The sequence below is a fragment of the Natator depressus genome, chromosome 6, assembly GCF_965152275.1.
Source record: "Natator depressus isolate rNatDep1 chromosome 6, rNatDep2.hap1, whole genome shotgun sequence".
NCBI classification, from domain to species: Eukaryota; Metazoa; Chordata; order Testudines; family Cheloniidae; genus Natator; species Natator depressus.
This window is the reverse complement of record NC_134239.1, coordinates 55,995,346-56,022,251: the sequence shown is the minus strand read 5'-3', so window position 1 is coordinate 56,022,251 and position 26,906 is coordinate 55,995,346. Positions and strand designations below refer to the sequence as shown.

Here is a 26,906-nt window from a genome sequence, read left to right as displayed (position 1 = left end):
ACTACCCGGAACCGGAAATACCTGCTCCGCCATTTTGGGGTGGGAGCGAGGGCAAGGCTCTTGCCTGTCCCGAGGGGAGGGGGTGTGTCTCTTCTGTCCGAGGCTTCTCGTGCCCTGAGGGGTTTGAGCCGCTCTGGTTCCGGCTGCCTGTACGCGCTAGGGCGACCGCTGGGTCCTAGCGGCTGGGCGGCTTGAGGGCTGAGACAGAGCCGGGGCGCAGTCCCTGGCTGTGGCCTGGGAAGAGCGGGGCCGAGCTCTCTGCTGGGAGCAGGAGAGCCACGAACCTCCCCACTGGGGCTGGGCCTCTCGTCTCGTCTAGGTGAAGGGCTGGAAAGAGGAGAACAGCCCCAAATGCCCCTGGGCTGTGAGGCCCGCTGCCGTAGCGGGGGCGTGCTCAGTTCTCCCCGCTGCCGTAGCGGGGGCCCGGGGGCGTGCTCAGTTCTCCCCGCTGCCAGCGGGTGCTGCCCAACCGCAGCTTTACAGAGAGGAGCCGAAGAGAGGCCCCGAAAGGGGAGCGGGCGTAACCGCTCCAGCGGTGGTCGCCCGAGGGGCTGACCTGTCCCCCTCATCTGCGCGGCTTGTCGGCTCATCTCTGCCCGTGCTGGTCGTTTAAAGGCCGCCTTGGTTAGCGAGGTCGCTGCTGCTCAAAGCGTGTGAGGCAGGATCACAGTGATGTGGAGATCTGCGCTATCGCCTCCGGATGCCGACTCCTGGTGCCAGCAGTTCACAGTGCTTGTTGGGAGCTGTCACCCCCTTTTTGTTTTCCAGTTGAGAAGGCAGCTAGGAGAGACCTACCAAGGGGAGTTGGAGCTTCAGGAGCCTAGCAGGGTACCTGAAGTCCCCTGAGGTGAAGTCAAGCCAAGTCCAAGAAGCCCAGCAAAGCATGCATGCTCATATTCTAAACATCTGCCCAATCTAGTGGGAATGGCCATCTCCATTTGTTGTCTTAAGTAGGTAGAATTTGGTAGAGTACTGCTAATTTTCTTTCTCCATACTGGTCCTTACTTGAACCCTGACCCGAGGGCTGAGTGGCTGGGGCCCAGGCCTAGTGTGGACAACTGTTGCTGTGCTCAAAACTGGAGAAATGGACCCACCCATGTGTCCAAAAGCCAATCCCAGACCTAATCCTGTGAACTCTTCCCTTTTGACTGTCTGCTCCTCTGCACACTCTTTTCTGTGCCCCACAACCTCTTTCCATTCTTTCTTTCTAGTTAATTCTGCCCAACTCTCACTTTCACTCCTTCAGCCTGTATACTCCCGAACCATATTAAGGGCTTTAAAATGTACTTGGCTCCTAATAGCCAAAGAATTAAACGAAAGTGATGGTGCTACTGTCTAGGAGCAACACAGAGTTGAAAAGTCAAGCCTCTTTCTTCCTCACACCCAACCACTGGGATTCCTGGCAAGGTGCTGTCCCTGGAGCCTGCTGACTGCTTTGGGGTTCCCATCTTTTATAGGCTCCAGCTAGCCACCTGCTAATAAATTTGAAGTGTCTACTTCAAAACACCTCTGGCTGCTAGGAAGGTGAAAAGCATTTTCTCCCTTTCTTCTAAGTCTCCTGACTTCTCCAAGGTAGAAGAGAATCTCCCCTAGCCTCCCATTTTAAGTTTTCAGCTCTAGTGAATAGTTCCAGTGGTTTCTATGGCAGCTGTGCAAAACTTACACAAATGAAAACAGAATAAAGTGAACCGTCTGCTTTTCAGTTTGGTCAGTTTTCACTCTGCTGTAGCTTGGGACTCTGAGAAGCTTCTGAGGTGCTAGAGTTGTCTGCCTGCAGGTTCAGGCAGACATCCCTGTATAGGCTTATACTTTTACTTCACATTTGGAAGGTCATCTTCAAACTGACAACTAGAGCCTTCAATTAAAAATTCAAACTATTTGTATGTGGTACCTCTCACCACTGTGTCCTATCAGAAGAAACTGGACTTTTTTTTTGGTGGTGTTCATGTGTGAGGAGTAGGTTGAAGTGTACATCCAGATTTCCTGCAGAAGTGAGTTGCAGATTTGTGGGCCAATCTGTGTCCAAACTCTGTCTTTATTTTGAGAACATTCACCATTGAGAATGATAGCTCCATCATCTCCAAGGAATGTAGCTGGCTAGGAAGGTAATATCAGGTAGGCTGAAATGGTCCTTCAGGTGACTTGGGCCATTCCTACAATAAATAGGCGTTGAGGTCCATGACTAAGTTGCAAACGTTTCCTGACCAGTTGTGGACAGGAAGCTAAAGTCTTGTCTTCAATTTTTTTATTTGTTTTCAGCAACTGGCATAACTACGCTGATACAAACTTTATCGTAGATCTGGTCCATTTGTGCAAACTGCACCTTGAATCTGTACAGTTTACCCCAGTTTCAAACAGGCAAGGCATAAGACTTCAAATTTAGTCATCTAAGAAGAAAACTTGGTTGTCCCAAGTTTTGAGGGTTGTGGTTCCATTCTGTCACGTACATTAAGAAGAAATGTTGTGATTTTGTAAAGGCATTTTTCTGCATCTTATTTGTTCTGTTTTGGACTGTTGGGCCAGGGATTTATCATTTGTATTTATTATTTCTTTTAATGTGACAGTCTTGTGTTTAGTTTTGTCTTTAATGTAAATTAATGCCACTTCTACTACTAATCAGAGATGGACGCTATATCATAATTTATTTAAAATACAATAATTCTAATTCCTTTAATTATATGCATATACAAAAGCACTACACTGTATATGACTTAACATATAACATCTAACAAAACCACACAATAAAAGTTCAGTCATCCAACAGTACATACTCTTCACATTCCTCCATGCACAGGCACAGACTTCGCTAACAGCAGAACCACCATATACTACACACACCACAACTTTGACTCAGGTCTCACAGGGATACCAGAATTTCAGAATCACCTTTCCCCAAATTCGCTCCCACAAAGCGGAATAAAAAGTTGCAACATGTGGTTTGTGTTGGTTGTGCTAGTCTCAACTTTTTCAACAAGTTAACGACAGGGTAAGTTTGAAGGGTAACAAGCTACTGTGTTTGTTAGCTAGAAGGCTCAAAAACTTTCATTGGAGTCGGAAGTGATTGTTTCTTAAAATTAAGACCAATTAACTCAAATTTAAAAAATTCTCTTAAGCTTATTTCCCAATACACTAATAAGTTCAATTCCTGCTTTAAGAGAAGCACTGAAGAGAATCTTAAATAAGGAATTGCTACTAGCACCTTCATGGTTATGGATAATATGTCCTCCTGGCTAGGAATCCAGATCTCTATGCAGAATAGCCTTAGTCTAATCCTTTGCTAGAGCTACCTACTCTTGCTGCTGAATGCTTAATCTGAATGTGTCCACAACTATATTCTGTCCTCCTCCTCCTCCAAACTCACTGAGAATAGCCTGATGGATATGGAGGCATCCGTATTAGGCTGTTTCACTAATAGTGGCATCAGATTCTGGGATGTGCGCCCAGAAACACAAACATTTGAATGCTTGTTTCTGATTTATTGTGGGAAAACCAAGTTCTGCTACTTCAGTGCTACAGGGCATTAAGGTCAGTACTTCCCCTAAAATCACGAACTTAAAGGTATGTGGAATGATGTTGAAAAGCTCTTAAATATGCGGTTGCCCTACTAGCTGTGGATTTGATGGTCATGTCGTTGTAGAGGCAGTCATTTGCATAGCACTTTTTCCTTCTCCTTCACTACCTGAGCAAAGTGACCTAGAGATTTAAGGCATACAATGCCATAATTATTGTAATGAGACAGTTCATTTGATTTTATTACTAGGCCACTATGTGCAATCAAAGCATTGAAGCCATATGAATGGTGACTGTAGTAGGCCTGGTGAAACCGGCATCTGACTATAACCCGCATGCTGTATTTTCCCTATTAAAATCAAACCACAGTGTAGCTTACAGCTCACTTTACAAAGTTGTGCATATTGCTACACCGCCTGTTCTGGTCTGAATTGAAACATTAAACCATTGCTGGTCTTTCTGGAAGGAAACTGAACTTTTCCTTTGAACTACATGAAAAATCCAAATCTCTCCCACTCCCTACCTCTAATCACAGTAGTAACAGAGAACACATTCAAGCATTCCAAGACATGCTCCACAGTGCAGTTTCCAAAGGTATGGAAGCAGTACCCAATGTCATTGAACCTTCCCATGACTTCTCTACTGAACTTTTCTGGAATGCAGGAAACTTGACAAACGTCCTTGCTCTGAAGGTACTTCTGTTTGACTTAGACTTTTGGGCAGTAGGATTGTTCCTAGCCTGAGGAGGTCTGAAACCTTAAATTTGACCCTGGTTTCCCTGGAAACCAGAGAAAAGAGCAAAGCACAGCAATGGTGTGGTCTCAGCAGGCCTGTGTTGCTGAACAGACAGGCTGTTTGAATCAATTTAAGGTAGTTTTCTTTTTAAGAAAGGAATGAAACATCTGCCATAGGTACAGAAAATTATAGTAAACAAGCTTGGAGACCATATGAATGTGCTCACAGAGGCTAAGTCCAAACCAACATATGGATTTAAGATTCTTCTAAAGTGGAGACATGCTTCCTGGAAGTCTGACTACTTGATAGGATTTTCAGGCCCAGCAAATTCCACCAAATAAAACGAGGCAGAGAGTAGATGGAAGTAAACTCATTTCACAGAGATCATTTCAACAGCCTCTAGCTGCTAATGAATCTAGACCCTGCCAATGGGAGTTTGGGTCTACAATGACAGGTTTCAGAGTAGCAGTCGTGTTAGTCTGTATTCGCAAAAAGAAAAGGAGTACTTGTGGCACCTTAGAGACTAACCAATTTATTTGAGCATACCCCAAGCAAGATATGTTCATACTGGCATCCCACCTAAATAAAGGTAAGTGCAAAGAACTTGACTTAGGAATGAAAAATCAAATGCACAGCTACATGAGGAATAACTATCTAGACGGTAATACGGCTGAAAAGGATCTGGAGATTGTAGTGGATCACGAATGAGTCAATACAATGCAGATGCAAAAAAGGTTAATATTCTGCAGTGTATTAACAGGAGTTTTGTCAGTAAGAGACAGGGACAGAATTGTCCCACTCTGCTTGATACTGGTAAAGCCTCAGCTGGAATACTGTGTCCAATTCTGGATGCTATATTTTAGGAAAGATATGGACAAATTAGAGCGAGTCCATAGAACAGTAACAGAAATGATAGTTTTAGAAAATCTGACCTAGGAGGAAAGGTTTAAAAAAAACTAGGCATTTAGTCTCAATAAACAGAGGACTGAGTGGGAACCCGATAAGTCTTCAAACATGCTAAGGGCTATTATAAAGAGGGTGGTGATCAATTTCTCCATGTTCACTGAAGGTAGGACAAGTAATGGGTTTAATCTGCAACAGCGGAGATTTAGGCTATATATTAGGAAAAACTTGCTAACTGTACAGGTAGTTAAGATCTGGAATAGGATTCCAAGAGAGATTGTAGAATCCCCATAATTGGAGGTTTTTAAAAACAGGTTGGACGAACACCTGTTAGTGATGATCTAGGTTTACTTGGTCCTAACATAGCGCAGGAAGCTGGATGCTGACTTCAAGTCCCTTCCAGTCCAACATTTCTATGAATTGTAGAATGGATCATTGCAATCAGCTGACCTAAACTCATGCCATTTCTATTAGAGGTGTATCTTTCATTTCCTATCTGAAACTTTGCTTGAAGTGTTGCTTTAGATAGTTAAATAGCTACAACATTGTCTTAATGGTGGCTGCTTCTAATTTGGAGATTAAACTATTAATTCTATATATCAGTGAAATAATCAGGGAGCTCCTATTGGAATGAAAGCCATTAGAAAATAAGATACTGTAATGTCCCATTAGTGAGCCATTACAAAATGGTCTTAAAGTATGAAACTGTTTAAAACTACAGTAATGAAACAGTAAGCCACTCAAACAAAATTACAAAGTGAATTTATTCCAAAAGCATAAGGGAAAGTTTACAGTTGAACAAGGTGGTGCACAGGTGTCTCCAAAAGAATTCACTGTATCAGAAATTAAGAATGAAAGGAAGGGGGGGAACTAGCTATTTCTGAGGCAGCAAGAACTTTGCTGAAGCTGCACCCATCTCTGAAAAAGATGTCTCAGAAGTGCTCATTGAAACTTCAGTGAGCAAAGAAGCTGCTTGCAGCCAGTGATTAGAATATAAATGTGCTTACAAATAGGCTTTGACATTCATTTAGAAATCTTCAAATTATACAAATTATTGCCCTTTGTGAAACAGGCTGAATTTTCACATGGAAACAACACATCGATCCTGTGCCTATTTTCAAAATGACATTTTGATCATGTCAATTTGTATTTGAAAGCCGAAGTTTAATTGCTCAGCTTCTTACTGACCATCTGAATTTAGCAAGTGTCTTGTAATCAGTAATGTAAGTTCAACTCAAGTGCTTATGGAATGTCCAAAGTTTACCACCACTGTTCCAAAGCTGCACAGAAATCAAGTTTGGAAACAGCTTCTGTAGTTTGATAGTTTTGCTGTTCTGGCTTTTTTTTTTTTGTTATTATTAAAGGGCCAGTTTTCTAGAAGATCTTGCACTAGTGCCAGAAATACAAATGATGCATTCCTCAGATTGCAGTGATAAATATCAGAGAATGTTAATGAAGACACCTGTGTCAGATTCACAAGCTATTCCTCACAAATACACATGAAACTAGTAGGAAAACATTACTTTTAGGCATTTGGTTTGGGGTATGGTCATCAAAATGTTGAAAATAAAAGTTAGGGAAACCTTCAGTCCTCTAAAACCTACGGTATTTTATGTCAACAGAATTTGTTAATATTTCTTCCTTCCCCCCAACTTTTCTCCTTTTTACTATCACACCTTTTACAATGTTCAATCTTTACGAATGACCTGAGGAGAAAGTAAAAAAGTTTAAAGTGGTGAAAGTGTGTGTGTGGGGGGCGCGGGGGGCGAAGAAGGGGGAAGAAGAGAACGACAAAACCAAACCTCTGTGCCAGATCTGCTCTTCAATAAAGTTGTATTTACTGGGTGTCCACTGTTAAATCAAAATCTTAGGTTACCATGAAGGACAAACTAGTACAGAGTCTTTAATTCTCCACCTGAATCAAATAACATAGCTGGATTTTTACAGTGGTACCCAAAATAAAATTTTATTTATATGTTTTTAAAATGCAGTTGGTATTGTTTAAAAAAAAAAAAATTTCAAGTGCCAACCAATCCAGAAATCTTCAAACGCACAGGAAAGAGCCAGGCCACTGCTGCTGTCCAACTGCAATTTATGAAGCTTAATTATTGCATCTGACTTTTCCCACTCCTGAAGTACTTCTAGTCTTTTTTTTTTTTAACCTGTTTTACTGAAATTTCATGGCATATGCATACATATTCATACTGAACATTAAAAACCCATTTGCAAAACACCACTTTTGTATTACAATGTAGGGAGAAGAGTAAGATGTACAAAAACAAAAACATCGCATTCTCCACAACTTTAAGTTAAATGATTGCTTCATGCTACAAGCAAAAGTTTGTATGTCCATGTTACAGACTTTAAAAATCCAGCATTTGTCTGAATAGTCAACGATTCTGTTATAAAGAGTAAATAAATGCTAATTTAATAATGGTACTCTTCTCCACATATTGCAAGATATTGTTACAGATGAGGAAAGGATTACTGCAGCTGTCAATCTTAACGGACGTGTACCTTTGTAGTCATCCCTTTCCTGTCCATTATTTAATATATAAACTCAATTACAATATAGTTTTAGTTGAGTAATAGCTGATTTTTAGGTTAATATACAAACTGTCAAGATGTAGTTTCAGATAAAACATCTATGCTGTTTTCCAATTCTGAATAAACCCTGAAGACACTTCTAAAATAACTCAAAATTGCTGACTAATCATCCAAAAATACAGTTGTAGTTTCACTATGGACAAGTTTTGTAGTCCGTTAGAAAAGTAGATCATACATACAAAGGTATAAAGAACATTTAAGTCAGTCTTTAGCAGAAGGCAGTCCTTGAAGGGATACAGTACTCCAGGCAATCCTTTGATGAGCAGTACTTTCACTTTTACTGGTGTTTTACCCCATAATGGCTCTGGAGAATGCAATGGTCTGTTCAGTAGATTCTTCCTCGACTGCGATTACCTCGTCCTCCCCAGCCTCTCCCTCGGCCACCCCGGAAACCACCTCTCTGCTCTGAAAATAAATGCAAACGTTTATCTTATATAGGTCTCTGGTGTTTGAATAGCGGATTAAAAATGAAATTGCAATATATTACAGCTGTTCTGTTTTAGGTACAATTACCTGGGCTAACCCCATCTACGCAACAGTACTTAAAACCTTCTAACAAGATTGTATTATATTGGTTTAAAAGGTTCTCTGCATCAGTTTTATTAAGAGTTTTTATTGCCTATCCATCACAATATGTCTCAAACACTGACTTCAAATGTGGCTAATCACCTCCTTAAAATTAAGCATATACTTAAGTGTTTTGCTGTATTGGTATCTTAATGTTTTCAGTTTAAGGCTCCAAAACCACTGGAAGAACCAGAGGACATAAATGAACTGTTTGTATATTGGAGTCAGTTTTTCATTTAGCTCCATTAAGAATGAGTTTGATCTCACTGGAAGAACCAAAGTGTCTCAAGGTTTCTCAGGCTTCTGTTAGTAGCCTATCTACAGTCTGATCCCAGTGGAAGCCTAAATACATCAAAACGTTTTAGACCCCTACTATTTTTTCCTCCCCTTGTAATAGTTATTAAGCCTTTAAAATTACATTAAGTTTAACTCTACAACGGGAAGGACAGAACTTTGGATATTTAAAATTAGACATATTTGAATGAAGAACTCAAAGTTGACCATCCTCAGAGGATCCTGCACTAACGGGGACAAATTAGATGAATAGAATCATTTCCAGCTATAATTTCTAAAATGATATTAAAAGTTAAGACAGCCTGTAGCCCTTAAGGGTCTGCCTACCATGTCTAAAACTGGTGTTGACAAAAATTACAATATTGGAGACAACAGAATTTTCTTTGTTAAGAACAGAACATTACTTTATATCATAATATAATGTGGAATCTCAGCTTTCAGACAATTTAATCCCCAGATCTGCAAGAGACCGGTGGCTGCTAAAATGATGTTGCAAAGTTGCTTAGTTATTAGGCTGGTAAACTTATCCTATTACTAGACCAGTGATTTAAAAAAAATATAGATACAATTACATGGAAAAATCATGACAGCAAATTCTGGATCGTCTGAGGATCTGGAAAGGAACTTGCTTAACTGACATCCTTCCCAGAGGGGTAAATTCACCCTGCAAGGTTCTTCCAAAAACTCTCCAACTTACCATAAGAAAAGCTGCCCAGGTTGCTACTGTATTTCCCACTGGGTGGGTTGTATATTTGCCTGGCATCCCTTTTTGGTCCTGCTGGAGCCTTCTTCGGTGGTGAACTTGAAGTTGTATCTTCACTAGTTCTTTTTTGACTGCAAAGGCAAGAAAATATAAAGAGAGGTCTTTGAAAGATGCTGCACTATCCCCGAGGTAGTAAGTACAGACACAGTATGCTCAGCCCCATAGATTAGTATTTATGAGCCAGTAGAGCTGTTAATGAAGACACTCTGGAAGACGGTATTGTAGAACCTTCTTAAAAGACTGATCCCCATTTTGATTAAATTATCTACTGTATCGTCCCAGCAAGTCTTGACACCTTATACCACTCGCCAACAACTAGAGCTGTTATGTGGCTCACAGTGTGGCAAACTGGATCCTGAGACTACAACTTATGCACAATGCCTACAATGTACTATTATACAATTGTAACCTTAATTCTATCTAAGATTTTTGCATGCGAATCTTTGGTTTTTAGCTCATGTGCTGAACAACATATACTGGCAAGTTGTTGTACATCATAAAATAAAAATTCCACAATGTGTGTATGCAATAATATCACTTTAAGCAAGTTTTCCTGGTAACTCTTACCCTGCATCAGCCTTCTGTACAGGTTTCCAAGACAGCGTAACTGTGCTCTTGTAAGAAGGGGGAATGTGGAAAAGGTCCTAAACAAACAAAATTGTGGACATTTTACCACAAAATGAAGTCCACGCCAATAACACTCCATAATCTTACCTATATTATGAGTCTGCATTAATCATACTTCCCTATTCCCCCAACCTCCTTCAAACAAGCTCTTTAAAACCAAAGATGACTTAAGTCCTAGGATCCAGAAACAAGAATTACCTGGATGAACCACTTAAAAAATTCAGCTACTTTATTCCATGCACTCTAATATGAAATTCTAATTTCATATTAACAGAAGTGTCTCATGCTATGATTCTGCACAGTATATTAATATGTGTACTGTACATTACTACAATGAATTACAATGGCTCCTGTGTGGATCTCTGCTATTCCCACCACGGTGCTAAGAAGCAGCATGGGATTGAGCAAAGAATTGGCTCACACTAGAGTGCCATGGTATGAACTTTGAAGGGAAAGTATAATCAAAACAGTTTTCTTTAAAAACATTACATTAAACCTTAAGTCAGCATTTCAGGGATATATTTCTAACTATAGATACCGAAACATTGAATGTTACGAGGCAAGACTTGCTCAATCCTTAACTTGCTTTTATGCTTAAACATCCTGTAAACTCCATCAAACCTGCTGAAATCAGACACAGCAAGTAAATCCTAAACTGAAAATCATTGTTATAGAACAATTGGCCCAAATTTCTGATCAAAATGACACTGCAAAGGACAACTGACCCATTATAGTGTTTTTTTTTTTAAAGTAAATCTTCCCCTCATGATACTGAATCATCAATTTATTGGCCTACAAACAAAAGGCTGCAACACTTAAAATTCCAACTCCTCAGCAGGGTAATCCACCCAATTCAAGGTGGCTGGATGTCTTGATAATGATGCCACAAACTTTATACAGTGAGCAGGTAGAGTACTGAAATGGATTTCAGTCAGCCAGTCACTGTTACTTTCAATTCAATAAGCCGTTTATTTATTAATTTCCATTGTTAGTTGCTAATATGTAGCTCCAGAGAGTTCACAAAGGAAATGTACTCGAATGACAGCAGGGGAGCACTGATCTCCTTAGACCAGGAAATTAACAAAAACTTAAGGGAAGAACTTTAACGTAGTGCCAATGCTGAATTTGATTTACTCCACGGTAGAGATGACAGTGGAGCGTCTTGACAACAACATTTGATCCCCATCTGGGAAATTTCTCAATAGCTCTCTGTTCCCGAGCCTTCCTTTTCAGAGATCCTTCTGTTACAGACCTGTTCCATATTTAGACATAACAGAAGATTTAAGGCTTACCTTGATTAAAACATTGATGTTATTAGTTATTTTCAAGGCAACCACTTTAATTTTGTTCTGCAAAAAGGGAAAAATACAGCAATTTTAGTGATTTGAGATTACATCAGATGCATTTAGTGAAGACAGATGTATTGGAATTTTACTGCACACCTCCAAGTAAATTTCTATGACCTTGATGAGAGATCTATAGCAAATTTCTGTAAATGACTTAGCTGTTATAATTTTTAGTTCTCAGTAATTTTGCATTTAATGAAAATCAGTTGGCTATAGAATTCCAGGATTCCAATTTTCTACCATTCTTTGTTCAATACATTTAGGTGTCTCATTCAAAACAAAATGTATGGTGTGTAACTAGGCCAAACAGACACAATCTGTGGGTGAACAAAACACTACTATAATCTGAAAGCCAAAGTTCAACTGTGACCTGTTGATCTAGCTGCATGTGGTTAAGGCTTAGAAGTGTCCCCCCATCTCCAGAAGTGGCACCTGGATAGATGACATTGCCTGTCATGCATCCACTTGTATCTATCTGCCCCAATTCAGGTTTGCAATACAAACCCAGTCAAGAGAGTGTAACTGAAACAAATGCAGGAACTAAGGGATGTTCAACAGTAGCAGCCCAGCAAAAACCTTTTGCAGAGAACTCTCTGTCACTGTCTTGTTTCAATATGCAAGGAAGATTGGCCATGATCAGGCATAACTACTGAATAATCAGATACTGACTTCGGAAGCTAGCATCACTGGTTTTTTGTATGTGGAGTAACATTGCTTTTGAAATCCATGATTGGTGCTGCAACAGATGGGAAACTTAACTGCTTAGAGAATTGCAGGACTGTCACATTAACAAGCCCAGGACAGTGAACACTGCTTTCTGGTATAAAGTGTTGGTAAACTGCCTTTATTTAAATAAATAAGTAAATAAATAAATAAATAAATTTAAGGATAATGCTCCTGAAAGTGACAGAGCACTGGTTAGAGACAAGCAACAGTACAGTGAGGTACTATGCCAGCTTCTCTCTGCAGCTCTGCTAAGCCAGTTCAATCTTCTCTGTTGCCCTCACTGTTCTAGTGCTTGGCCACTGTACAGCTCTGGTAATGCGCCTCAGTCCCAATCTGCTGCACTCCCTGCTAATCAGTGCACCCACGTCCTGCTTTCCAGCACCCTCTGGCACTGCAGTCCTGTGCTCTCACACAGCTCTTTCAGCTTCCTTGACTGCTGACCTGCAGCACAGTTGGTACTCCAAACTTGGACATGGCCAAAGGCACCTAATTTAGTACTTCTGTAGTACTGAGAAATATCATCAACAAATTTGAGTTCAAATTCATTTGCACATGAGGAGAATTGAACCTGGGTCTGTAGAGGTAAGAGAATGGTGCATTCATGCATGCTGTCATCTAGCACTTAATAAATCTAGAAAACATTTGCCACTTTCCAGACCACGAAACAAAGTTTATTCAAACTACAAGAGCTTTCTCGCGTCTAAAATATTTGCTATCAGCTGTATTGATAGTATTTGCCTGAAATGCAGCGTCAATCTACATTCATTTAGTAGGCTTAAGCAGCATAGTGACAGTCATTTCCCAGTATCATTCAATTTTAGTCATCTCAGCAAAAAAGGCTGGCTTTTATAGTGGTTTGCAATAGCTATTCAGTAGAATTGATAAGAGAACTGCTTCCAGGGAATACATACCTCTTCTGTTTTTAAGGCTTCACCTGTTTTTCCTTGAAGTGCCAGACGAAGCTGTCGTATATAAACCTGCAACCCTCGGGCAAAATACTGTAGCCTAACAGAAAAATGAGTTTAAAGTATTTAATGAACCCCAATCAAGCCAAGCACAAAACTTCACACATTCCTGTAAAAGAATAGCACAAGCAAAAGGAAAACCGTGATATGACAAGAGTTTTTTTATTTTTAAATAAATGCTGAAAACATTTTTCAATCAGTTCATTATTTTGCTTTCTAATCTGATTTATGCTTCTCCCGCACCCAAACAGTTCAGCAGAGGAAGGATCAATAATATTCTACACTGACACTTCCAGTATGTCCACTGCAGCTGGGTTTGCAGCTAAAGTGATCATTCCAGTCTCTCATACATTACCTGATTTTGAAGTCTTTCAATTTCTCTGCATTGAGCTTGGACGTGAGGAAGTCTGGAAGCTTTCGCCCCAGCTGATGAAAGCTATACAACAAACACTCCACATAGCTGAACTGCAACTTGGGCTCTTCATTACCAGCATTTTCCCCATTCTCTGCTTCCTCTGGAGGAAGTGGCATGTACTCCTGATGAACACCAAGCAGAACAGATACATGAGACACTTTCACTCACCTGTTCCCTTTTCTCCACTTTTTGCATCCCACCCACTTTCACAGGAGGGCAAAGCTACGAAAAATAAAACCTCAATATAGGAAATAAACAGCATTACCAAATCAGTTAGCCAAATATGTAAGCAGGTTAGCAGTCTAATCTATTTACCAGTTTCTCTTGAATGTATGGTCATACAAAACTTCTCTTTAACTTCAGCGTTTGGAAACAGCCAGTCCAGCAAACACCTAACTTATCAATACCACTCTGTGCATTGTTGGATTGTAGGGAGGACCAACTAACATTTTTTCTATAGGCTCTGCTGCAGTCTTGTACAGACTCCAACTAGTTTAAGCTACATTACATAGGGCCTTATCTATTCTGACAATTCTAACAGAGTCTCCCTTCATTGCACTAGCTCCATGTTACTATCATTTGTTTCCAGGCTAGTGCAGATCAGCTACCAACGCTTTTATCAGCATCTCAACCTGCTCTGAGCCAGTAAGTGTCTGTGGTAGCCCTGCCACTACTGCTAGCACGGACGGATTTTAAGATCATCATACAAAACACAAACCATACTACTTTCTTCAACTTGGATCAAAAATGGTGTGTAGAGAAATCATCCAGTTCTGCAATGCTATGGAGAGATTCAAAGTGGGCAAAGAGATCTTTGCACTTATTTGTCTTGAACAGAAGAATAACCAGGGGTAACTACCTTTACAGGAAGGTACCAAAGATAAATGGGTAATAAGCAACTAAAGGTCACTCACTTTTAGGAGTGCATTTTTTATTATTGTATCACAGCAAAAGTCTGCCTTACCAGTAATTTATCAAAAAGCTTCTTCAAGTTTGATTCTAACTTTTCCATGTCACCACAAAACGAACTCATTTCAGCAAGTAGTTTCAATACCTACAAACAAGAACAGCTCTTGGTAAAGCTAAGAGTTATAATCACATAGTTGCATAATTTTAAATAAAAGTGGATTGCAACATTAACATGGCTTCTTCAGCATATCACAACATTCAATTGCCACAAACATCAATCATGATTTTGTAAAGTCTATAAAATACAACTCATGCCAGGTGAGGGACATCTTACCTTTAATGCAGGCTTTAAGTACCAGAGATTTGTAGAGAACTAAAATTAACATGTGACAGTAATATTTATACATGTATTTTAACAATTGTTAAGCAGTGAATGCCAGACTAAGCTTGTCTGAACCTCCTGTCTGCAGTCTACCAGATATTCATTCAAGCCTCCTTCCTCAATGCATTTAAGTTCCTCCTAAAGCCACACTCCCTCCATGATGCCCACAAGAAGTGACAATAAAAATAATGAATATAAAAAGGTATTCAAGTTATTCCCTCATGGCTTCTCAGTGCCTCTTGTCTATCTGGCTCTTTCAGCTTGTAAGCTCTTTCAGGCAGGAATTTTTCTTTTGTTTGTTTTGCACAGCACAAGCACATTGCTGACAAAGAGGTAACTCTAAGGGGACTATTTGGAAGACAATGTGAAGGAATAGCAACAGCTTGGAAAGTTCAGTGAGGTCACCACATGACTAATAACTATAGTCATTATTCCTCTTAATTAGGGCAAGGCTTTTGCTTTCTGTATTTACTCTTAGGCATTAGAAGGTTCTGCTCAACCCAGCTCCACCAGCTGGCAGAGTTCTGTGATCTTTCCTCATGTTATTAACTAGAAGAGCCATAGAACAGTAGATCAGCAAATTGCTGGAAAACACACTGAAGTTTTTACAATCTCAAGAGTGTTATGCAGCGAAACACTTCTGCAATAAGCACTATGATGTGTATATTTGAGGTTTACTAGCTCTTACAGGCTTAGCTTACCTCTAACTGGATATCAAGGCCCTCCACTGGAGTAGTCAGGGAACTGAGGTTTGGTAACACATGCTCGCAGAAGTAAGTCACAAACCTTGTAGAATGAACATTTTTCTGTAAAAGTTCAGAAAGACACTAAGGTTACTGCAGGAGTTTGATTTAATTTTTTCCCACCTTCCCTGCCCAATGGACACCCATCATTTTGCTACCCCTTAGCTAATTTCTCCCTTCAAAACACACAGGCCCTTCCAGCTAAGAGTGGTGCCTAGGCTACAGGTGATTTTGATAAAATTGCAAATGCTTATTTTTTCCTATCTATAACAGTTCCATTTCCCGGAAAACAGGTTTTAAACTACTGGAATATGCCTGGCAATGGACTGAGTTAATCAATGTTTAAATTTAAATCCATCAGCAGAACATTTGTCTATTGGACTCTGCTCTCATCTCTGCAATATTCCTAACCCTCACTGAGAATGGAGCAAGAGGGTGAACTTAGGATTCAAATCCAGCTCTCTCTCTTGACAGCAGATAGTGCTAGGTCAGCCCAGCGGATATGAGGTAAGACACCATGTATAATTAATAGCATACCTGGCAAATATTCACTTTTTACGTCTAAAGAGGGGATTGTTACAAGATTCTAAAGTCTGAGCCAAAAAAAAAAAAAAAAATACAACCCAGGAACTTTTGCAAGGGCTCATCCCTCTCTGGTTGTGTGAGTGCCAGTGTTTTAAAAAGAAGTTATTAACCTATTTCTGAAGTTAGGCTGAAGCCTTTTTTCAATGACTCTCTTTCAGTACAAGTGGTAATCTGTGTCTGATATAGTTGAGAGATGGCGCTTTCACTTGGCCAGAAGTCCTTGCCCATGACCTTAAAATCCTGCCTTTATCTTATGATGACTTTCCCTTGCAAGACTGGAGCAAAAGCTGACAAAACTCTTTTGAGCACAGGATGTCTCAGAAGTTGCACAGTTCCTTCTGTGCTATAGGTACCAAAAGAAACCACCACATTTTCCTTTAAGAGAGACTGTCAAAGTCTCCTGGAGTGGAGGAGTGCATCAAAAACAGTTAAATCAGTGCAAGTGTTAGAATTTCAGCGGATTCTCCATTTCACAAGATGGGGAGCTAGTGTTCAGAGATTAAATAACCTACCAAAGATCACAAAGGAACTCTGTGACACAGCCACAAATACAAGCCGGTGCTTTAATCACAAGGACATACTTCCTTTCCCATACCCCTCTTATCATGTTGAGTTGTGATGTTTTCTGAAAGAGCAGTTCCTAAAAATTACATTGGGCACGTAGAGCCAAGGCAACAGAATTGCCCATCTGCCAGGGATGCTAACAACGAGCAGAAAGAATGGTATTAAAAGCCTTCTGTAACCATGGAAGAAAGTTATCTTTACTAAATTAAGCCTAGAAATTGCACAGAGTTTATTAGAGAGAAAGGGCCTAGAATCATGTTGGCAAGATTCTCTTCCATAACCAATAAAGAAAATTTCAATTCTCTCAGCTAACACACTAAGACAAATACCACATCTGCTGACGAATAGAGGTGGGAGACTGAGACATCAGTCACATCAAATTCTTCAATTTGTGAGAAAGCAGGAACTTAAGGAAGACACAAAAGTTCTTATGATTTACAAATCTGAATGGAAATTCTCCAGAACAGATCAGTCCAAAATACAAGTAAGACTTAGGTCAGAGAAACTGCTGACTATAAGTCACAGCTGTGCAATCACTCTGACACAGCTAGTCATGACATTCAAGACATTACAGTCCGCAACTTTAATATCATACTAACTATACAAAGGAAAGAAATACATACTGAGAAGAGTGGCACTGCCTGTCGAGTGCACTGCAAGAGTCTGTCCACACAATCTGGATCGGATGGATTAAAAGTTTGCTCCAGGTCAGCTTGTTCAGCCACCAGTTCCACCAGTTGCTGCCTCCCGCTCACTGTCTGTAAGCTTTTTAAGCCAGATAATATCTTCATGAAAAGGACAAATTCCTCACCCGTCACATCTTCAAGGACCTTAAAATAACAGCAGAAAACAGAATCCCACTGAGGCAATTTGTAATACCCGTCTCCTATTACACTTAAGTTGGTAAATAGCACTGTTAACCAATAGTTCAGTTTTAGCTCCCTACATTTTTTAAAAATGGGAAAACATACAGTGTCTCTGTATATGCCTCTGGGTTAAAGTAACGAGAGGGTGCCACAGACAGAAATGCCATCAAATTGAGCATAGGACCTCACTTTGCTCAGCCAATTATTTTTAAATATCGAGTCTCTTTAGATTACTAACAAAAACTTGAATGCCTAAAACTGAAAGAACTTTAACCATGTAATTTACTTCTTATTGTTTGGTCAGTTTTCTTGATTTTTGCATCTCTCTCAGTCTGGACAATGAAAACAGATTATAAATAAAAAAGTGGACAAAACAGTTGCGTCTGCATTGACACAGTCACATAATGCTGTAACATCTGGGTTGCAAACACAGAAGCATAGAATATCAGGGTTGGAAGGGACCTCAAGAGGTCATCTAGTCCAACCCCCTGCTCAAAGCAGGACCAATCCCCAATTTTTGCCCCAGATCCCTAAATGGCCTCCCCTCAAGAACTGAACTCACAACCCTGGTTTTAGCAAGCCAATGCTCAAAACAACTGAGCTATCCCTCCCGCAAACATAGCTATCCCTCCCCCAATCACAGAATCATGTATACAGTGCCATAACTGTGCATGGCGTTTTAAACAATTAAATACTGGAAACCTTTCTATTACAAAAAAAGCTGATTTAACAGAACCTAAATTTGGAGTGAAATACAACACTTACCTTCTTTGATTCAGTTAATATGAGCTCCTCTACTTCCTTTGTTAACACTTCCTCAGGAAGGGTCTTGAGTTTGGTAGAGAGGAACTTGATAGCTCGTTCTCTCACAATATCCTCTCCCTGAAGAATCTGACTGAACAAGCCTCCCAGTGTCCCTGAAATGCAAACAATTAAATTAATGCAAACCGTTCAACAATTTTATAATTATGATATACAGTAAAAAGAAAAACTACTTTCCAAATTGGAAAAGCTCCAGAACTTATTTTAAAATTGCTAGTTTTAGAAACAAGGTAAACATACACCACAGCAGAACACATAGCTCTTAAGGGCAGAGATCATGCCTTCCTGTATGTTTGCATATCAAACACCACATTTTGGGTACCACTATATTACAAAGTTGTAATGGCTCTGTATTTACATAAGCCAAACAGCTCAAGATCTGTGACACAGAACAGCAAGTAATAACATTTGCTTAAAATTCTACACTGCCCTGCAGCAGATACAAGAACCATTCCTGATCTCACTCCTTGAGACTTATCAACGACTGGTGAGCACTTTAAACAATAAAAACATTATATATAAAAAGAGTCTGCTATTTACCTTTAGCATCCATCTTAAATATACTTAACAGAGCATTGTTCACCAAGTTGAATTCTGCGGAATCATCTGGGGAAGAGAAAATTCAAAGTCATGCATCTTTCTGATATGCTGAAGTAAGGGCAAGAATAAGAGGGCAAAAGAATACTTCAGCATAATACAAAAAGGTTTCTAATTCCTGACATCTGGTTACAAAGAGCAAGTCACTGCAGAGTTTAAATGTTTAACAAATATTTCCTGTCATCCTGGCATATTTGCACTGCAGATATAAGATGTCAACGACAGGGGAAAAGAAATGGAGCAAAAACAGGATATGAAGACAACTGTGGCAGATTGCTACATAACAAGCTAATGAATCAACAGAGGAATTCAGTTTCCACAACTATAACTCTCTTCAACCAAACCAGCCACAAACATACATGTAACAGAAGCACATGGCAGCAGGAAATAGGCAAGGAAATCATCAGTACATGTTACCTGACTGCAGAAGCTGGGTCAGTATGTCTGCCACCCGGGGAAGATTATCTCCTGTGGCAAACTGAGGCAGCTCCTTGATTGCCTGGCGTCGGATCTGTCAAAATGAAACACTGTCATCATCTGAACAGAAGAGTCAAAATCTTAGCACATAATTACAGGCAGATTAGAATCAGTGCAGTCTCAAACAAGGTTCAGAAGAAAAACAGCTGAATGAGAAAAACAATCACGCGTTTGGTATCTAAACCAACAAAGAGTAAGATGATTTAGGGCTAGTCTACACTGGCAATGCTAAAGTGCTGCCGCGGCAGTGCTTTAACGTGCCTTGCATGGTCGTGGCACAGCATGGGGGGAGACAGCTCTCCCAGTGCTCTAAAAAACCCACCTCCACAAGGGGCGTGGCTTCCAGCGCTGGTGCACTGTCTACACTGGCCATTTACAGCGCTGAAACTTGCTGCGCTCAAGGGGGTGTTTTTTCTCACCGCTGAGCGAGACAGTTGCAGCGCTGTAAATTGCCAGTGAAGATGAGCCCTTAGTGTGTGACTTCTGCTATCTTTTACGTCCAGTAGCATCCCTGAATTAAATGCTGAACTCAAATATTCTGAATTGCAGATGCTGATGTGAACTGCAGAACCCATGTGAGGTTTCCGATTTACCTAACTGTGCTGTGCCATTAGTTCCATACCGAAAAGTCTCTGCCCCAGCTATTAATCAGACACTAGTGACAGCTCAAACTTCAACATTTATGGTTGGTTTGGAGAAGTCTTATGAACAGATATTTGCGGATTATAAAATAACTATGATTTCATCTTGAGCCTAATATTGTTGGGAAAATGCCATTTTAACAGATTCTTTAAACACTTACATAAAAAAAATCACGAACGGATCAAAACCTCATGAACCAAATTTGGATTAAAAAATAATACAACTTCCATCCTTTATCTGATCATTTTCTACCACTTCTAGATAGTTATTATGGGCTAAAACAGAAAGGATAGGTTTGTTGTTAATGTACAAGACAGAGCCAGAAATACTGGGGTTTCTTCCCAGCACAACTGAGACTTCCTGTCTGACCCTGTGCAAATCACCTAAGTCTCATTTCCAAAGGTGCTTAGCCTATAGAACCCCACTCAAAGCAAACCGGAGTTGTGAGTGCTTAGGATGCCTGGAAAATCAGGTGGTTTTTTTTATTTTGTGCCTCATGTTTCCAATGTGTAAAATGGTAGAAATATTTCCTTACTTTCAAGAGAAGATGTAAGGCTTAATACATGTAAAGTACTTTGATATAAAAAAAGTGTTAGGAACATGAGAAGTATTTTTAGTTCAGTCTCTGGCTAGAGAATTTTTTCCTGTAACTAGAAAGGGTCGAGTCACAAGGGATGGTGAAGAAAAAAACCCAATAAAGATTTAGCTGGTGATAGAAGATGAGTACAATTACAATGTGTTCTTCAGACATTATTTGCATTATAAGCATTATCATGAGCTAAGTGACAGGCATCTGTAGGAATCAACTTACTTCACCCAAAGTGATCAGAATTGCTTTGACTGAAATAAGAGGAAGGCACTAATGTAGTGTTAATTTAATTATAATTTTATGACACACAGACATAATATGTTTGGAAACATATGGACACTGAAGTCCAATTTTTTGGAGGAAAATACTTATATAAAATGGGAGAGGAATAAAGGGGAGCACAAAATAAAACTCAATATAGCAGCATGCTACAAAATGTCCAGCATGTATCCTTACAGAAACATCTTCATCCTCACAGAGGTCCAGTTGGGCATTGATAGCTGAATCAGCCAACTCAGGGAAATGTTTGAAGAACTTTGGAATAAACTGTGCTGCTAGCCTCTTCTCCTTGGCACTTCCCTTTACGCCATCCAATATCACCTGATAAGCATCTTTATGCTAGAAGAGAAAACAGACTATATAAAGCAGAGCATACTTTGGATTTCCCGAGGACCTAGAAAGGACTTTTTACTCTCAGTTGCCTTCAGTTTCATCATTAATACAGCAACCTATTTACAAAAAGTTCACGTATATTAATGATAAATTAACTGGACCATAATTTGCTTTGGCATAACTGTACTGACTACTAATCAAACCAACAAAATTATTGACCAAAAAATAAAGGCTGCATTTAAAGAAAAAAAATTACCGTCCAAAGTACCAATAAGGTAGGAAATGGCCTTATGGTATTCTACTTCTTATGAGTGGCAAAATTTCCACTGACTTCAGTAAGAGTAGATCAGGTACTTAATAGACAATTGGATGAGTAAATCACCTTCTGTTCAGCTGAGTAACGTTAAATTTTTATTTATACCATCTAAGAGCCAAATGCTGCAATCAGATCCACATGAGCAGACCCTTAAACACAAGCAGGGTCACAATGAACTTGATGATTACCAGGGTTCCATGGCAGGATCGGAATCTGGAAATCTACTATCTAGACAGGGGAAGGAATTATTATTTGTAAAAGCTACAAGAACTACAATAATTAGTTTCTCTCTCAGATCAAGTTTGAGATTTGATCTTTCACCGGGCCTTGCCAAGGCATTTTTTTTTTTTTTAATTAATCTAGCAAGCCAGGAAATTCTACTGAGAAGCTTTTCTTTTCATGCTCCAAAGATGACTGCTGGCCAGAACTGGACAAGCAATCTTTCTGTCCCCAAATTGTACATTAGTACATGACAGTAATTCACATATGAATAATCATATTGCTCTTAATCAAATATTGTTCTTACCACCTGTATTTTAAATAAACTATTGAACATAATTTCTATACTTGGAATTATGTTTTCTCTCTGACCAGTAACCCCTCAGTTGTCATTTACTTTGACTATTTTCATTTTCACTCCTACATCTGCTTAGCTGTTCAATACACACAGGCCCAGATCCTGCAAGCTCTTCTGCACATCCTTAACTCTACTTGTTTATGTAAAGTTACGCAGGATGGAAACCTTAAAATTCTAGCGGAAGTTTCCCAAACAGCATACTATAACTGGAGCAAAAAATCCGAATACTTTATTCTAAAGAAAATGAACTGAGTTCTATTTTTAACACCCTACTCTCCTCAGTGTTGCAGAAAGGATGCTTTACTTAGCACAGCCTGTTCTGGGTGGCGATAATAAATTTAAAAGCTGTAAGACATGTCTTTTTTTCTTTTTATGACTGCCACAAGTTTTTCTGGGTCAAACACTGATCAAAGCAGGTCTGTTTTCTGAGACTGAGTTAATAACTCCAACCACATAACACCACATTTAAAAGAGAGCCTCAGGCCTGACAAGCAGGAGAGAGCTTCAAGGAACTGATTTTTCAGAGGCGATGGCTACCCACAACACCCAATAAAACGGAACAGGAGCAGTGGGGGCTACGCACTTCTAGAAATCAGGCCTTCAACGTCCCGGGGAAACGTTGGCTACAAAACCCTTTCACGCCTGAGATCAAAGCGGCGTGTCACGAATGCAAGGTCGAGTCTCCCTCCAACAGAAGGAGGCCGGTCTGCAGCCACAGCAAACGGCCGAGGAAGAGACGAGGGCCAGGCTAACGCCACTGGCCCAGGCGGGCGCGCTGGGCGGCGTGAGCAATATTTTCATCAGTTACTTTTTTTGCTTAACCCGCTGCCCGCCAACCTGCTCAGCCCCTGGCCGATCCCCCACTCCTGGGCCCCCCCGCCCCAGCAAGCCGCCCCTCCACCCTCATCCCGCTCCTTCCAGCCCGGGCCAGGCCTGCGCCCCGCAACTTCCCCCCGGCCGGGAGCCGCCGCACTCGAGCCCGGGGCTTTCCGGAGCCGTGCAGGCCGCGGCCGGGACCCACCTGCCCCGCGGTCTCGGTGGCATCGGCCAGGATCCCATAGTTGCGGTAAAGCTCCTCCACAGTCGGCATCGTGCGGCGCGGGCCGGAGCTGGAACCGAGGCGGCCGCCGCGGCTCAGGGCTGCTTCTCCGGCGGCTGCTGCTCAGGCGTCTACCGCCTCTGCCGCTGCGACTGCTGCTGCTGCCCCCGAGCGAACGCACTCAGCCCCGCGCCTCCTGCGGCAGCGACCCCTGCAGGCGCGGCGGACTCACTGCGGCAGGGCGGGGGCGCCCAGAGCCGCCGGGGGAGCGCGCCCCTGGGCAAGAGCGCGGCCTGCGGACTGGCCCGGCGGGCCGCCCACTGCGCAGTGCTGCAGGCCGGGGCAACAGCTGATGCTGTCCTGCTGGTCCCCCAGGAGCAGACCCTTGCCCTCCCCAGCTGCCCCCAGCCGCGCCTCCGCCACAGGAACAGCTGCAGGGACCCCTGGCAGAGCCCATGCCCATCCCCTGCCCTGCCGGGAGCCTGTCCTCTGATCGCCTCGGGGCACTGCAGCCCTGGGCTTAGCCCCAGCTGCTACCCAGGGGTGTCATTAGCCAGCAAGGCCTTATCCACGCACAGACACAGGTGGAAGGTGCAGAGCGGGAGTTGCGGGTTTGGTGTGTGGCTGCTCGGAGGGGCTCATGAGTGGCGTGATCCTGCTGTAGCGTAAGCTGGGTGTGTTCCACAGGGTGCAGCTAAACAGTGCTTAATTTGTCATGAAAGAGCTGCTGAGGCTCAAGCAAATTTTTTTACTTTCATAACTGACACGGCAAGCGGGGTTACAAACTGCCAAGCCTAGAGGTGTTGGACATGGGCTGTGGGTGAACCACCAACTTGGGGAGGGTATCCTGTGGCCCAGCCCAGCCCACCCCACCCAGTCTGCCCAAGACCTGGAGCACTGGGTGGGCAGTGCAGCCGCCAGCGACTGGCAGGCGGGCGATGTGAGCACTGGCTCCAGCCACCCAGAGTCCCTGTCAACACGTCGGCCCTCACTAGCCCCAGCTACAGGGGAGGAGCAGCAGAGCGCCAGCAGGAAGCAGGAGAGGGCCTGGGGGTGGAGCATGGGCAGGGCCACGCAGGGCTGTTTGAGGAGGCTTCGCCTCCCCCAGCCTGTGATACCCACCACCCATGGTGCTGGGGCTCAACCCTGGCACAAATTAGGCACTGTAGCTAAACCAAAAGAAGCTGCTTCACTCCGATCCACCTGTCGATTGCGGACTATCTAGATGGCACATGGCTCCATTCCTGCAGCTGCTAGGACCTGGGAGATGGAGAACTCTGTGGAGAAATTCTAGATGGTCCAGCATGCAATAGCCTGTCTGTCTGCTGAGTAATGGGTTAATGAGAACATATCAGGCCAATGAGAATACCAATACTTCCTCCACACTGTCAATCTGAGTCCTGAACATGCACCCTCAATACCTTCTACTTAAAAACCAGGAACCCCCCCCCCACACACACACATTTTTAAATGGGGTCAGGGTTGCATGTGATCACAAGTGCAGCTGTTCAGCAATGCCCTATACTTCTTATCCCCTTCCAGAACATGAACTTGTTTCCCCAGATTCACATACCCATTGAATGCATCCGATGAAGTGAGCTGTAGCTCACGAAAGCTTATGCTCAAATAAATTGGTTAATCTCTAAGGTGCCACAAGTACTCCTTTTCTTTTTGCGAATACAGACTAACACGGCTGCTACTCTGAAACCTGTCATTATGCAAGGCACTGCATTTAGCCGTATGGAGTGGAACTCTTATCAACTTCATGAAAAAACTCGTACAGATACAGACAGACATCATCTTTCTTTCCAAATGCAAACAGATGGACATCATACCAAAAGGACTGCAGGTAAAAAATCCATTACAATCTACATACCACACAGACTATGCTGACAGCTTGTGTCACACGCTCTAAAAGAAACTGCGGAACCACCTGATCAACATCCTCTACAGCAAACAGGGAAAGATTAAGAATGAGCTCTCAAAACTGGATACTCTCATAAAAAACCAACCTTCCACACAAACTTCCTCGTGGCTGGACTTTACAAAAACTAGACAAGCCATTTACAACACACACTTTGCTTCTCTACAAAAGAAAAAAGACACTAAACTATCTAAACTACTACATGCCACAAGGGGCCAGAGCAATGGTTCCCTTAACCCAACCAGCAATATTGTTAATCTATCCAACTATACTCTTAGCCCAGCAGAAGAATCTGTTCAATCTCGGGGCCTCTCCTTCTGCCCCTCCACCCCCACGAACATGATACAGTTCTGTGGTGACCTAGAATCCTATTTTCGACATCTCCGACTCAAGGAATATTTTCAACACACCTCTGAACAACGTACTAACCCACAGAGACCTTCCTACCAACACTACAAAAAGAAGGATTCTGGGTGGACTCCTCCTGAAGGTCGAAACAACAGACTGGACTTCTACATAGAATGCTTCCGCCGACGTGCACGGGCTGAAATTGTGGAAAAGCAGCATCACTTGCCCCATAACCTCAGCCGTGCAGAACACAATGCCATCCACAGCCTCAGGAACAACTCTGACATCATAATTAAAAAGTCTGACAAAGGAGGTGCTGTCGTCATCATGAATAGGTTGGAATATGAACAAGAGGCTGCTCGGCAGCTCTCCAACACCACTTTCTACAAGCCATTACCCTCTGATCCCACTGAGGGTTACCAAAAGAAACTACACCATTTGCTCAAGAAACTCCCTGAAAAAGCACAAGAACAAATCTGCACAGACACACCCCTGGAACCCCAACCTGGGGTATTCTATCTGCTACCCAAGATCCATAAACCTGGAAATCCTGGACGCCCCGTCTTCTCAGGCATTGGCACCCTGACAGCAGGATTGTCTGGCTATGTATACTCCCTCCTCAGGCCCTACGCTACCAGCACTCCCAGCTATCTTCGAGACACCACTGACTTCCTGAGGAAAGTACAATCCATTGGTGATCTTCCTGAAAACACCATCCTGGCCACTATGGATGTAGAAGCCCTCTACACCAACATTCCACACAAAGATGGACTACAAGCCGTCAGGAACAGTATCCCCGATAATGTCACTGCAAGCCTGGTGGCTGAACTTTGTGACTTTGTCCTCACCCATAAGTGTTTCATATTTGGGGACAATGTATACCTTCAAACCAGCGGCACTGCTATGGGTACCTGCATGGCCCCACAGTATGCCAACATTTTTATGGCTGACTTAGAACAACGCTTCCTCAGCTCTCGTCCCCTAATGCCCCTACTTTACTTGCGCTATATTGATGACATCTCCATCATCTGGACCCATGGAAAAGAAGCCCTTGAGGAATTCCACCATGATTTCAACAATTTCCATCCCAGCATCAACCTCAGCCTGGACCAGTCCACACAAGAGATCCACTTCCTGGACACTACGGTGCTAATAAGCGATAGTCACATAAATACCACCCTATACCGGAAACCTACTGACCGCTATTCCTACCTACATGCCTCCAACTTTCACCCAGATCACACCACACGATCCATTGTCTACAGCCAAGCTCTGCGATACAACTGCATTTGCTCCAACCCCTCAGACAGGGACAAACACCTACAAGATCTCTATCAAGCATTCTTACAACTACAATACCCACCTGCTGAAGTGAAGAAACAGATTGACAGAGCCAGAAGAGTACCCAGAAGTCACCTACTACAGGACATGCCCAACAAAGAAAATAACAGAACGC

At 42.0% G+C, this 26,906-nt stretch overlaps 1 protein-coding gene across 1 annotated transcript; it reads right to left on the bottom strand.

Annotated features, from left to right (window-relative positions):
• Positions 1 to 6,472: 6,472 nt before the first annotated feature.
• On the bottom strand, positions 6,473 to 23,363 carry API5 (apoptosis inhibitor 5). The gene is made up of 14 exons (XM_074955304.1): positions 23,161 to 23,363; positions 21,091 to 21,252; positions 19,344 to 19,437; positions 18,870 to 18,935; positions 18,273 to 18,424; positions 17,265 to 17,471; positions 15,451 to 15,555; positions 14,423 to 14,512; positions 13,399 to 13,580; positions 12,990 to 13,083; positions 11,299 to 11,355; positions 9,947 to 10,023; positions 9,314 to 9,450; positions 6,473 to 8,160 (listed from the first exon to the last, which is right to left on the bottom strand). Exons 1-14 carry the CDS (start codon positions 23,227 to 23,229, stop codon positions 8,081 to 8,083), a joined length of 1,572 nt encoding a protein of 523 aa, XP_074811405.1. The 5' UTR covers positions 23,230 to 23,363; the 3' UTR covers positions 6,473 to 8,080.
• Between the last annotated feature and the right edge of the window lie 3,543 nt (positions 23,364 to 26,906).